This window comes from Thamnophis sirtalis, unplaced genomic scaffold (assembly GCF_051295495.1).
Source record: "Thamnophis sirtalis isolate CommonGarterSnake01/CBP01778 unplaced genomic scaffold, rThaSir2_p1.2 scaffold_1, whole genome shotgun sequence".
In the NCBI taxonomy this organism is placed as follows: domain Eukaryota; kingdom Metazoa; phylum Chordata; class Lepidosauria; order Squamata; family Natricidae; genus Thamnophis; species Thamnophis sirtalis.
The window spans coordinates 136,374,644-136,389,939 of record NW_028261381.1 but is presented as its reverse complement, the minus strand read 5'-3'; the positions used below and the strand labels follow the sequence as shown (position 1 = coordinate 136,389,939).

The 15,296-nt window shown below is 35.8% G+C and overlaps 1 protein-coding gene across 1 annotated transcript in view; it reads left to right on the top strand.

The window, feature by feature from the left end:
• The window catches only part of FBLN5 (fibulin 5), a 49,435-nt gene extending 45,486 nt beyond the window's left edge, over positions 1-3,949 (top strand). Inside the window, exon 11 of the mRNA XM_014061712.2 lies at positions 61-3,949. Coding sequence (XP_013917187.2) covers positions 61-222 — 162 coding nt within the window. The 3' untranslated portion in view covers positions 223-3,949. The remainder of the gene's footprint in view (positions 1-60) is intronic.
• The last annotated feature ends 11,347 nt before the right edge of the window (positions 3,950-15,296 follow it).

Sequence of the window (15,296 nt, the reverse complement as noted above, 5' to 3'; positions counted from 1 at the left end):
TTTTGGCCACATCCTATGCTTGAAGTGCTTCAACATTTTTCCTTGGCTTTCTCCATGCAGCAAACTGGACCTATCAGTGCCACTCTTGTGATGACCCGTCCTCTGAAGGGGCCACGTGATATGGTGTTGGACCTGGAGATGGTCACGGTTAACACTGTCGTCAATTTCAGAGGAAGTTCTGTCATTCGACTGAGGATTTATGTATCACAATATCCCTTCTAAACTTAGACGGGCATTGCTTTTTTTAAAACTACCACAGCAGCAGCTGAAAATGGACCCTTTTCTGCCTAAACGTTTTTTTTTCTCAGGAGTCAATTCTTCTAACAATCCAACCTGATATTAGTATTAAAACATGTTACAATGGTTCATATTACAATAACTGGACAATACCTCTTGTGGTTTAAAGACACCTGTGCTTTGAATTATCAGTGGATTCCATAGAGTTATTTTATTTTATTTTGCTCATGAGTGTTTAGATACTTTGGTCTTCCTTTCCAAACTTTTTCTAAAGTGTGATTAAAAGCTTTAAAAACTGTGAAGATTTTCACTGTAATGGCAACGCTGTTTAGCCAAGACACTAGAGAAACTGGGAAAAGTTAGCTTCTACTGTTCTGTTTTCTAAAAATGAAAGAAAAACAAGTAAAAATGCTTGTGGGATCAGGAAAGCATCAGCTGCTCTCTCTCTCTCTCAAAGAAAATGGAATACTCTTACATTCTGAAGCTTGGGTCTGATTCAGGGGGAATAATTCCTTATTGGCTTTGCTTTATACTTTTCCCCTTTCTTACTTCTGAGCCAGGGAATTGACTGCCTGGAGATCTTAACTAGAATCTAAACCAACCACAGCTATTACGCCTGCTTAAGAGAACTTTGTGCTCCTACTTCTATACCCACTTACACTCTAGTTCTTAAAATAGAAATAATTTTCAAAAACAGCTTTTTCAAACAACATAGATGGCATGTCAAGCTTAATTGTCAACTTTAACAGATTTTTTAAAAAATCACTTCAGGCACACATAAAATAATTCTTTGGCCATTATGGATAGTACACATGTAACTTAATGACATACTTTAAAATATTTACTCAAAAGGAGGCTTATCTTTTCATTATCTATTCCAGGCTCATTTCCTTAATAGCCTCCAAGCAGCCCACTGCTGCGTAATCATAGCTCAATATGAAGTCAGCAGAAAAAAATCCACATTTACAGGTCATTTTAGCAACTCTAACATAATTTTATTATGCTTATTTTATATTACTCTTCTTTTTTTCTGCATAGGAAAAGACTTGCATCTGTAATTCAAGAAAAAAGATACCCAGGCTAGTAATAAGGATGGCTTAATAAGAGAGTATATAAGTTCCTAGCTTAGTCCCCATTCTTTCTAATTAAAGACCTCAGGAAGTAGAATGGCAAAACCTAATGTAATGCCTCAAGTAACAGCCACAGCCATTCAATTGACTAGTGGTTTGACCTTGAAAAAGATCACTTTTTCTGCATATTAAAAAACTAGATGTGCTGTATTCAGTGACCTATGTTCTATATACAGATAGTCCTTGATTAATAGCCACCCATTCAGCAACAGTTTTAATTCAGCAATTTATTAAAGTTTTGAATGGGGCAACTTACAGATGGTCCTTAAAGTTGCACCTGTCGTGGCATCTCGTGTGTGTGTGTGTGTCACATGTTCACAATTTGGGTGCTGGCCTGGGAATGCAGTGGTTAGAATACAGTATTGCAGGCTAACTCTGCCCACAGTCTGGAGTTTGAGGTTGACTCAGCCTTCCATCCTTCACTAAAATATGCTGATTCTATAAACAACTTAGAGAGAGCTGTAAAGCACTGTGAAGCAGTATATAAGTCTTAAGTGCTATAGCTTGGCAACTAGCTTGCAATTATGACACTATATGCAATCACATGACTGCATGACATGTCCTGTAGTCATGTGATTGCCATTTGCAACCATATTTCTGGTTTCTTGCAAGCAAAATCAATGGGGAAACCAGCAGGTCACAAATGGTAACCATGTGACATCATAACAAACACAGGATTTGCCTAATGACCTCACATGGAAATGCCAGGTGACACATTTTATAACCGTGTTGGTTAGTGATGGACTTCCTCATCCCAATTATTGTTGTTACCCGATGTCTATCTGCAGACATTACATTAAAACATATAGGTAGTCCTGGATTTAAGACCACAATTGGACCAGAATATTCATTCTAAATTGGTGCAATTATAAAGCAGTCATCTAATGACTGGGCCCAATTTTATGATCATTTTTTACCGTGGTCATTAAGTGAATCACTGCGGTTATTAATCATGTGGTCAATAATGTCTCTGGAGATTCTTAGTCAACCACGTCATGTTTGTCCCAAAGAGTCTTTTCAAAAGGCAACTGGACTTTCTTGGTTCTTTCCTTGAAAACATTTCGCTTCTCATCCAACAAGCTTCTTTGATTCTGACTGAATGGTGAGGAATGGAAGGATTCATATTCTTATATTTATATTCTTTCCACCATTAGCCTTTTGAAAAACACCTTTTGGACTATGTGGCCAATAAGTGAAGCCAAGTCATCCAGTTGGCTCTGTTCCTAAGGTGTGGCTAGATTTCACTGTTCAGAGTTTTAGCAGTAAACCAAACTAGCTCTTTTACAGCTCTTTTATATATAGGAATAGTTTATCTCTTAGATATTCCAATACATGAATTACTTCATACTTTACTATATTATGAACATTTTAAAGATTGCCACTATGGATTACATAGGGTTAAGGAACACTAACTAGCTATGCTAACTCTGATTTCTCAATGCATATTCAAAATAATGTATGTGGTCCAAATTTCAACAGAAGCTCAATAAGAGTTAGATTTTTTAAAAAGCTGATTGCACCTGTCCTGGGATTTGGGATCATAGTTGTGATTGCATTTGCACATATATTTAGGGAACATTTATTTATAGGAGTAAAAATCAAAACAATCATAGTAGCAATTCTGTCATTTGCTCAACATGTATTTTTAAGAGTTGCTTTTTAGCACTTATGCTTTGTAATACTTTCAATAGCTCAAACAATACACTGATTTTTAAAAAATAAAACCTGTATTTTATTTTTAATTGTTTTAATTTTTCACTGGTTTCACCAGGTTTTCTGGAAGAAAAAAATATTGTTCAGAACCAAATTGTGAACATACAAGTTCACTAAGGGACTATATATTTCTGAATGTTCTGATCACATAAGAGGTTCTATTCCTAGTATAGCTGTGCTTAATTTATAAGTTGTTTAAACTTTTATTAAAAGTTAAAAAAAAGATGTGCAGATTTTTTAAAAAGGGAAATTATATTTGGCAACTTATCAAAGTTTGGGCTCTAAAACAGCAGCAAACCTTGGATAACTTCTTTCAAATAATTATAATTACTTCAGACTATGTGAAGATCATGAATAGCTTCCTTGCCAGTTCAAAGAAAGGCTTGAGAACATTTTTTTTCTCTTATCAAAGTTCCAAAAACGTATTCCAAAGTTTTACTGTTGCTCATGCATATAATGCTGAACTGTCTTTTCGCTTATGTCCAAAACAGTTATTTTACATGTGCGTGTGGAAAAATATGTAATAGTTATTTGATTGTCCATTTTCTGGAAGGGTACTTTTGTACTATTGGTTAATAACAATCAAATGACCATCTACTAGTGCTTTACTGAAATGATTTTATTTCCTGCTCCACCTCACCCACAAAAGGAAAAAAAATATTTCCAGTGCATTATATGATGAAGCAATGCAACTGTGTCAGTGTTGCTTCGACGCAAAGGGTCAGAAATACTTTTTCTTTGCTGTGTAAAAAGCCAATATTAATGGCAAAATACTTCTATAAAAAAATGTGCTGAGGAAATTATTAACCGGAGAAAACCCTGCTGAAATATATGGAAATTATTAAGTAAATAAACTATGCCTGAAGACATGCTTTTGCTTCTGGGTGGTTCTCACACATTGCTGTAGGTTTCCAGCAGAATTTATCAGTAGATTGTGCTGCTTGTTTACTATTGTAGAGATACAAGGTAAATTCTTCCTTCTTTGCTATCAATTGTTTCTTTTCATTTTATTATTACAGAAAAACAGAGTTGGGTAATTGAATATTAATTGATTATTTTATTTGGAAAAAAAATAGGATTAGCCAGCCATAAATTGTTACTTTTCCATACGTTGCTGAGGTTAAATACATTACGCAAACCAGCAAACTGAGTCAGGCACTCAGATAACCTTCTGATGTGGGTTGAGCTGAGAGTGACTGGCCCAAAACCATTCAGTTGAATCACAAAGAGACAGGAACATGTTGGTTTTGTCTTTAAGTACGAATGATTAATTATATGTTTGCCATAATAAAGGCAGAAATTAATTAATTAATTAATTAATAGTACAGTTACCCTGAAAATAAGACCTCCCCGGATAATAAGACCAATCTGGCTTTTGAGCGCATGCGGTAAAATAATCCCTCCCCCTAAAATAATCCCTCCCCAAAAATATTGCAACACAGCAGCAGCCATGAGGTGTCTATGCTCACCGCCTCCTATACCTCAAAAACAATAAGGCCAAGCACTTATTTCAGGGAAATACGGTATTATAATCAGACAGTTAAACCAGTATTTTCCTTCATCCATTCTTCTGTTTCAGCCATAAAGGAATAGGAATCCAGGAGTGATTTATTGCTATCTGTACCAGTATTGCAAATTTAATCCTTTTCCTCCCAAGTCACAATTATGACTCTACAGCAGACAGCTATTTCCAACTCTTCTTTCTATCACCTGTAGAGTTAAGTGAAACCATTAACTTGGTTAGCAATATCTCAGACTGGCAGACCATTATCTTCAATTGTCTTCCAGAATGTGGACCTTTGGTGCAGATTACCATTTCCTTTCTCTACTACTTTGCGGTATTCAGGCAACTCTGTTACTCTTCAGCCCAAGTAAAGTAGGAACAAACAAGCCTTCAAGCAGCTCCAAAGCCTAGTCCAGCATGATTCTCAGTCATCTTTTGTTCTTCCTGGTTGTCCTTTTGCTAACCAGTTTAGTCACATTTATTTTCTTCCCTGCCTTTTATGACAACTGCTGTCGTAATACTCTTATCTCATTAGTTTATTAGACTATCATCATAAAGCGTAGGTCTGATGAAAGAATGGCAGATAGTACAGCTGCAGTCACACATATTGAATGCATGCGATCCATACACATTAACATAGCAGGTAAATGACATGGTTTGCTGGTCTGATAAATAAACTTTAATTGGCTAGATGCCAACAAACTAAATCACAAATTACAGATTACAAAGAACAAATCAAACTATAACATTGCTTGTCATGTTGAACAAACTAGGTCTTAATGTGACTCATATTGTTTCATTTTACTTATTTATGCTAGAATGCATCTGCTCTTCCCCCATATATTCTTCATAAGAAAAGAGAATCTATTTATTAGTGTTAAGTGTTCCTAAGCACCAAATGGATAGTAGAATTAACTGGGTGATTAAGACCAGATAAAGTGCTCCAAATATGTACAGACAAAAGCAATGTTATGCTAAATGAATTATGACAATTCTAGAAGTCTAGTTGAATATATTATTACTGTAACATAGATTAGCTTGCTTGAGCTTCAAATGTACGTTTCCTTTTCTGAAGTTGTGTCTCCAAATAACACTATAATTTGTCTTTTATTTATGAATTGAAAATTTTTATACCTGCTTCTACATTCCATGCAGGCCTTCTCCCAGAACCTAGGACCCTCTTCCCTATTTCCTCATTCTTGTTCACTTATTGCTGCTGCCTTATTTATGGTTTGTTGCAATCATCCAGATGTTTAGTCTGGATTTGGCATTTTTATTCTGCCTATCAAATCCTTCCCAAGGATAAGATATAAGCAGTTGTTGTTTGAAGATGTTAAATGATAACCATAGATTGATATCTCGATGTATTAATTTAGTCGCAATCAACCTGAATACTGTTTATCTGGGAGTAAGCCAGTGGTGGGTTGCTAACCAGTTTACTACTGCTTCGCTTGTACGCGTGCAACACTTCTGCGCATGCACAGAAACATCCGGGTATGTGAGTGGAGCCTCCTGCTGCTGCCACTACTAGTTCTGCTGAACCGGGCCGAACCAGGAACAACCCACCTCTGGAGTAAGCTCTATTTACGATAGTAGGATTTACATCAGAATAAGTAGAGAATTTATTAACAATAATTGCAGAGACAATTTACTTCAGAGACAACTTACCACTTTTAAAAAGTCCACTAAATACATGAGACTTGTTTTTCAGGAACTTCAGGATTAATTTTCTTGGCCAATAGTCATTCAGCTTGAATTATGTCCTCTGGTCATTCAGGCTTCAAGTAATCTTAAATAATTTTATGCAGTCTATAGATTAAGAAAGTAATGAAATTTATAAATTTCAAGCACATTTTCTGAAATTTTCTATCCATTAGTTACTTCATATTTTTTTCAGATTGTATTGTACTTACACAGGAAAACATTTCAAGTTGATCTACATGACAGATTTTTCTCTTCTCTACTGGAATGTTCTATAAAGTTTTATGGGGTATATTGGAATGTAGTTTAGCCTCTAACCCAGTCGCCCTCAATCTTCCAGACAGGGTTGCTATGAGGAAAATATCTATGGAGACTCTCAGTCATCCAGATCATGGTTGTTCCAAAGATCCATATTTTTTTTCAAGAGGCAATTGGACTTTCTGGTTTTTCTTTGAAGACATTTTGCTTCTCACACAAGAAGGTTCTTCAGCTCTGTGGAGAAAATAGGAGGTGGAAGATATATTGGATAAGTTCCCCGCCTTGAGTTATTTGTAAAAATAATAAAGTTAAAAAATAATAAAAGTTGGGATACAAATAAATATATAAATAATGATATACTGGATAATAATAATTTCTACCCTAAATAATTCTGGGAATTGCACATCTGAAGTGGTTCTGGTTGAGGAAGGTTAATCTAACCATACTTATGGTCTCTGGGCCTTTACTTTATGCATTAAATAAGCCACGTTGGGTCTCAATATATTAACATGGTCTTTACAAAATAATAACTGTTTATAAATAGCTGTCACAATATGATAAATTAAATACTCAAAAGTATAAAGAGACATGGAATATGCAACTGGAACATCTAATTAATAAATACCAATGAAAGGCCACTACCACTTATCCTTCATATTTCTATGAGCTCCGACCCTTTGGAACGATCCCCCCGTGGAGATTCGTACCCTCACCACCCTCCAGACCTTCCGCACAGCCCTTAAAATCTGGCTATCCCGTCAGGCCTGGGGTTAAAGAATGTAACTCACCCCCACCCGAATGGTATGAATGGTGTGCTCTATTTTTAATTATGCATTGCTCTTATGTGTTATTGTTTGTTATTGTTTGTATCCCCCCTCCCCATGAGTTGTGAGCCGCCCTGAGTCCCCCCAGGGAAAAGGGCGGCCTATAAATAAATTTCAAATACCAAAATATCAAAAAAAAAATTCATTTAACATTACAATTAATTCAACAAATATTATTGCATTACATGTATTTTTCTCTTATTTGTTAATTGATCCAACATGGATTTATATGGTATGGTGATGTGCTACAGTGGCTTCTTTTAGGGAAGTTATTTCATATATTAATTTTATTTTGGCGCATACACAGTAATTTGTATGGACGTTTAGAGTTTTTGATTATGAGAACTTCTATGCTACTTCACTCAAATGACACTAGGTAACATATAAAGATCAACAATAAATGGCAATATAACAATGCATCAAAAATTAACTTGCAATTCCCTGTCATTAAAATCATATGATAGACAATACCTTCCTTCTTTTATAAACAGGAAAAACAATGACATTTCCAGAAAATTCCTATGGCTACTGTTAACATTGGAAAGAATTCCAGAAGCTACACTATTCATGCTTTATCTACCTTATTTAACTATATATTAGATACTGTATAAAATACAGTGTATTTGCTGTATAAAATACAGTGGTATTGTGGTACTCAATTGCTTTGAAACTCATCGAGTTTGGTACTCCACTCATTTTGACATGAACATTTTTGTCCTGGTACTCATTATTTGTTTAGTACTCAATGCACACGCTAGAATGTGTAGTTTGGCTGCCTTTGACTCACTACATTATTCCTTAACAGAAAAATTTGTTTGGTACTCATTGTTTTTGGTACTCAGAACCAATTAATGATGAGTACCACGGAACTACTGTACATGCTCTGTATTGAATGTAATCCTTCCTAGTTCAGATGATAATGTTACAAAGACCTTCATAGGTAATTATCTAGTTCCTTCCCAGTTCATATGAAAATACCAGTTGAAACACATCATCTGAGTACACAAGTTTGTTGGAACAAGGACAGGTACTGGTAAATAAATAACTAGAACATATGAAGGGCTGAAAATCAGGCAATGAGAAGTCAATTAAGTGCTTAAAGATGAGTGCCACAAAATTGCTTTCTGAATCTGGTGGAGGGAATATTTCAACTTCCCCTGTCATTTTGCATATGGCAGGCATGCACTGAAAGTCAAGTTGATCTCTAAGCTGCTGTGAAATGAGTGCCTTCTCATGCCTGAGAATAAAAATAAGGCATTGCTAGCCAGGCATCAGAATAATTTCAACAGAAAGACACCTTCAGGCAATATGATGTTGGCGGATTTGAAAAGGTTTTATTTGTTAATGATCAAAAGATAATTAAGTTAATATCTTTGAAGTTGCATTTGTCCATCATGTTCTAAATGAATATTTTAAGAACCTAATCAACTGGTGAACAAATCCTTTTTAAAATGCTATTCTATTTTATTACATTTCAGGAACATTACAATTAAGACATTTTTTTAAAAAGGAAATGGGAAAATGAAAATAGAAAATAATCCTATAGCTTAAATCATAAAGTTTTTATAAAAGCAACACATCTATGACAGTGGTGGAATTCAATTTTTTTTACTACCAGTTCTGTTGGCATGGCTTGGTGGGCGTGGCTTGGTGGGTGTGGCAGGGGAAAGATACTGTAAAATCTCCATTCCCTACCCACTCCAGGGGAAGGTTAGTGCAAAATCCCCATTCCCTCCTGATCTGCCTTGGATCGGACTTGGAAAGCAGAGAATAGATGGGGGCAGGGGCAATCAGAGGTAGCATTTACTGGTTCTCCGAACTACCCAAAATTTCCATTACCAGTTCTCCAGAATACCTCCTCTTATTTATGCTGAATACCACCTCTTATTTATGAGCCTCAATTATAGATCTATTTCTCTGTATATTTAGCATGATAGATAACATGCTATTAATATGCAACACTTTATATATTTGTGTTGCGATTCAGTTTTAAACAGTGAATTGAAAGAAGTTGCTGGGAGTTAGGGCAGCAACTGAAAAACTACTTAAACACCATTGGTTTGACAAAATCACCACCAGTCAATTGCAAAAGGCAGCTTTGCAATTAGACCAACATCTGCTTATCCCTGGTCCTTTGGAAAGACTCAATAGGTGGATAAAAATGCCAAATCCAATATAAATACCTGGCTGACTATGTGATGAACCATAATAATAATAATTAAACTACAATACAATCGGAATTGTATTGTCCAGTCTTGCTACTCCGTCAGTGCAAAACTAACTGCTGACAATTTTTTTAAAATCAACATTCAGAGTCAAAATACATTCTTCAAAGTGTACACGTAACAGCTTTTTGTATGGTCCAAATGTGATATATTAAATGTCCTTCAGAGATTAAAAATGAGGTAACGTGCTCATTATATAGAACAGTATAAAATACCTTGGCTTTCAAATCTGAAAGTAGTCCAGTTCTTTACTGTGGCTCGATGATGCCCTAACCAAGTGTTACATGAAGCCAATTTTGTAAGTGCTCAAAACTAGGACCAAATCATTGGCCACACACCTCTGAATTTCTCAGAGATCAGCAATATTTTTAAGTATAATGCCCTGCTGATTTATGTCTTTAGACCTGTCTGTGCACAAAGCTGTCTACAAACATCATGTTGTGGCCTACCAGCAGCCAGCAGAGCTAGCAGTAGTTTCAGACAGTGTGGAGGTTGGGAAGCCATATGGCTCTGGCTCTTGGGGGCCAGAGCCATATGTCAGTTATCAGCTGCCTTCAGAGTCAGACATCAGTGAGGCAGACGAACAGCTGGAGCCTGTTTCCAGTGTGCGCATGCGCAGAGTTGCCAGACGAAGGGAACAGCTAAGGAACAGGGGTCAACTTGGGAGTAACGCCACAGGTGGACGATGAATGACCCCTCCCAGAGGAAATAAAAGAGAAGCGAAGGGGGAGTAGAGTTTGCAGGAGACAATTAGTTTGCTTAATTGGTTTGTGCCTCTCAGAGGCTCCTTGTCAAGTTTTGCAGATATCCACCTGTCAGCTCTCCAAGCCAGGTAAGGTCAGTGAATGTAAGTCCTCTCTTAAAAGACTTTGCTGAATGTAAATGACCAGAATTCACAGTAAATTAATAAAAGGGTTTTTTGTCAGGACGAGAGTTTGCTTCATGCGCTTGGGAAGCCTTGATCAGAATATATCATACATTTCATATAATCATTGCTATACAGAAACAATACTTGGTCTGAATTTACATAGAACCATTACTGTTCTGCAATAAACAAATCCATGTACGGTATTTAAAAAAATAATTTTGGAGACACCTGAATTGCTTTATGAATTTTATTTCTATTGCTGAAATATGTGTAATTACATAGCCACACAGCTTAATATACTTTACAGATATGTTTCCTTTGCATTGTGGGATCACTGTTCTGTGAAAATGTATCAAACAATATCCTCTGATATGACAGGTGAAAATAACTGCAGCAAATCCCTATTGTATAACAAGCAGTTAAACTACTATATCTTACTGATAGAGCAGATTCTGTTCCTAGTATCATAGACAGGACGAAAACATAGTTTACTTCAATGCTACCAAACACTGAAAGCAATAGAAGCAAAATTAATCCCAAATATAACTGTTTATGAAAGACACACACACACACACAAACAAATTAACCAATCACATTAGTTTGTTTTGAGAATTGTTTTGTTCATTGCCTAATGTCAATTAAAAAAGGAGGTTAATAAATGTGTAATTTGCATGTCTGCAGCTCTGCTGGAAATCTTACAGAACCATCAGGCAAAGGAGATTGTCTAGTTTTATAATAAAATATAAATGATTTTTAATTCAGTTGCATGAATCAAAATTATTTTAATTATCCCATTGTATAAAACTTGGACAAATGTTCAGACAGATAAAATTCCCTTAATAGTTTTGTTGCTCATATAAACACCATATATTGGCACATATATCCAAAAAACAAAACAGAATTCTAAATAATAGTTAAATCTATTTTACCATAAATGGCAGTTAATACAATCTTACAAATGAAGCATTTCTCTTGTAATAACATGATTTGCAGTTGTATCATCTTTCCAAATTCAAATCAAAATAATAGTTCAGTCTTTCAATAAGTAAGATGGCTTAGAACTAATGTTAATCTAATCTCTCCACACATTCAACTTTATGTTCAAGAACTAGCTTATGGCAGAAGTTCACAAAAGTGACACTAGATTGTAATTAATGAAAGCATGTATTCACAAAAGATTTTCAGTACACAGAAATCAAAGTACAGTATCTTGAACCCTTTGGGTAACCCCTTAGGGTGCCCTCCTGAGATGGCACTAGTGGCATGACAGCCTACTAAAAGATACGACTTAAGGCTGTGTTGATCGGTGAAGTGTATTACTCAATTCTATTTGTTGTATTACTCAATTCTATTTGTCGTCCAATCTGAAGTACTGCACATCACAATTCAAAGCTTTAAATGCTGAGCCTTTTCAAATTAACAAAAATTTGGCAATTCTCTTCACAACTTTAGGAAACACCTGTGCAACATTGGCATAGCATTTGTTTTTCCTCACAATAGTACTTCCAGCTCCTTCAGCATCATCCCTTACCCCAATAAATATTAAAAAGTATTGAAATAGCAGCAATTCTAGGTTTAGATGCACTTTAGAGAAGCAACTCAATTATTTTCAGCAATGAAAATTTCAGGCATGAAACGTCTTGAAGCCACATAGAAAACATGTGGCATTTTTTTCATATAACCATATACGCCCATACTATATGTCTCAAATGGAAATTGATGAAACAAGAAAGGAATTAGTTCCAAGTACCTTGCAACAACCATCTCTATTTTACAATACTATTTTTGTCACTTGTCTTCCTTATTGTGGGTCATATTATTTGTCAAGGATGGAGTCCATTGCCTCATAATGAGGCCTGAGGCTGAAACTCATCTGAAAGATAAGAAATATGACAAGGTCTTAAAAAAAATAGGAGAAAGCAAAGTTATCATTTCAGGATGCAGCAGGATGATGTAACAGAATCACAAAAGCTCAAAGGCCTACTTTTGTTACTCTGAAAGTTACTTTAGAAAAAATAAACAAAAATTTGCACTTTATGATTTATATAATTGCCCATTTCCCATAAGTGACTGGAGGGCTTATAAAGGTAAAAACAGCAAAATGTTATTTTATTTTCTTATTTTTATTTTCTTATTTTTCACACAAAGATAGGAAAAAGACTTGTGATTATAGAATGGTTATTGCCATTTAATTACACTGTCATTATAATTATATCGTGTGCCCACAAAACTTTGAGTGCTAAGATATCCTAATGTATGGTGCTTATCTCTGTTTGGGTTGCAATCTTATTGCAAATGGGGTTATATTTAATCATTTTATCTTAAGTTTATTAGATACCTGTTTATTGATTCATCAAATTTATACAAACAAGTGACTTTGGGTGATATATAAGGCTAAAAACAATAAATAAATAAATAAATAAATAAATAAATAAATAAATAAATAAATAAATAAATAAATAAATAAATAAAAGTTATTATTAAAAACTTAAAATACAGAAAACTAAAAAACAAATATTAGGCAAAGAGTTGATGTTAACAATAATAGGCTTCTGGGGCGGGACTTTGCTGGCGGCGGCGGCTTAATTGAGCTGCCCCCAGATTTCTGGTTCGTTATCTGCTTAAACACCTAGCAGATATCTCATTCTTCAGGCAAGAAGATTGAAGAGAGAGATCCAGCTGGTAAGAGCTTTCTTTGAAGTTTGCACCTTTTTTTTTTTTGCTGCGAACAGAAGGGGGGAGACAACCAAAGCTGAGTCATATCTCTGGCCAGAAATCTCGGCTGTTTCAACAGCACAAGGCAAAGAAACCCCTCTTAGGACAATTTTTGAGACATTTATCTGAAACTAATACAAGCAGAGCCCGTACCTGAGAACTTTATTTGCTTTTTCTAGAAAAAATCCTAGCTTCAGTTTTATAAAAGTTTCCTTTGTGCAACTGCTCCCAAGATGGCGATTCTGTAGCTTCCGCATTTGCAATAATGGTACATTCCTATTTCCTTGGCAAAGAATCAAAGGAATAGCCTCCCACTAACTAATTAGCTCCACTTCTCTGAAGATTCTTTCTTATCAACCTCTAAAAGTTTTCAAAGACTCTTTGCTAATATAGAGACATTCCAAACAGAGGGTTTTTTTGCCGAACTGTTTTGGTGTAATGCCAGTCTTTTGAAACCTTCCGTAAACTCTCTGCAAAAAGGGAGGTGAAAAACTTCTAAGAACAAATAAAGGGGGGACTTAATACTTTCTTCTCTCGCAAGCTACACAACGAGCCAGCAGAGTTTGAATAATTGTTGAATAATTGTTTGAAGAAAAGAAATAATGGCATCAAAATCAAAGTCGGGGAGACGTCCTTTTAGGAATACACCTCACGCACTTGGCACAAAGTTGCAACTCTCACCCTCTACGCCCCCTACTGGAGATTTGCTAATGAAAGAATTTTTTTTTGAGACTCTTAGAGAATTTAGAGAGGAGATAAAGAAACTTAATGCAGACTTATGTGATAAGCTTGATAGTAGGATTGCCAAAACAAAGGACGATATGGTGGGACATGTAACTGTATTGACAGAATATGTTGCTGGAATGGAAGATAAGCTAGAGGTTCTTGAGGAAGCCAACACTAACTTGACATCCAAAATTGAAGTGATGCAACAAAAAGTTGAAAACGTAGAAAAACAAATTGTTATGATACACTACAAACAGATGGAGCTTGCATTAAGAGTCAGGGGGCTGCGTGAAGATGAACAGGAGAACTTGAAGCAGATTTTCTCAGAGGCCTTTAATCGTCTGGTGGGAAGACCGGGGATCAACTTTGACTGGCAGATCGAAAAAAATTATCGCATTAACTCTTGGGCGGCAAAACAGAGACAACTTCCTCGAGATGTAATTATATATTTTACTACAAGAGAGTCTAGAAACGTGATACTACAAGAGTCTTATAATACCAGGCTACAAATTGGCGGACAGGACTTGATTGTCTTGAAAGAAATACCACCCCAAATGCTAAGAGCCAGGAGAGATTATGCTTTTCTAGTGGAAGAACTCAGAAACCGTCAGATACAGTATAGATGGGATGTGCCATTTGGTATTATAATTACATTTGATAAGCAAAAGTATCGTCTGAACTCTGTATGGGAAGCCCGAGATTTCTATCACAAGACCCTGAAGGTGGGACACCCTGAATCATCTGGATCTGGAGAAAGACTACGAGAAGGACAAGATAAACAGCAAATCACACAACTACCAGACAGAAAGCACCATTTCTTCCTTCTGGAAGGGCAAGGGACCAGAGAACAAGGACCTAGCCGTACGACTACCAGACGAATGGGAAAACAAGGCAGAATGCAACAACCTCAATAATCATCGGCCATTGATCAAGGAGTTATGTCTGAACTTTTTACAGAAGAGAAAGAAAATATTTTACTATCTCAAACAGTTCAAGAACGATATAACTTGTCTGCAAGAAATTCATATTAAATTAATTGATCCAAAATATCTGTTCAACCTTGAACTTGGTCAATATTTTGTGACCTCTGCTACGCAAAAGAAAAATGGTATAGTTGTATACTTAAGAAAAGACATTAAGGCTGAGTGAACTGAAGCAGATCCCCTTGGAAGATATATCGCATTAGACCTAATTCTAGAAGGGAAAAAGACTTGATGGATAACTTTGAATTTTATACAAATCACTAATGATTTATCTTTTAGGGTGAAGAAGACAAAGATTACGGCGAGGGTTCTCTTGGATCATAACCCAGTCTGGACGGAATTGGGAAGGGTAGTGCAGGCAAGAAAGTCTTGGAGGTCGAATGGGAGTTTATTTTGATATGAAAAGTATATT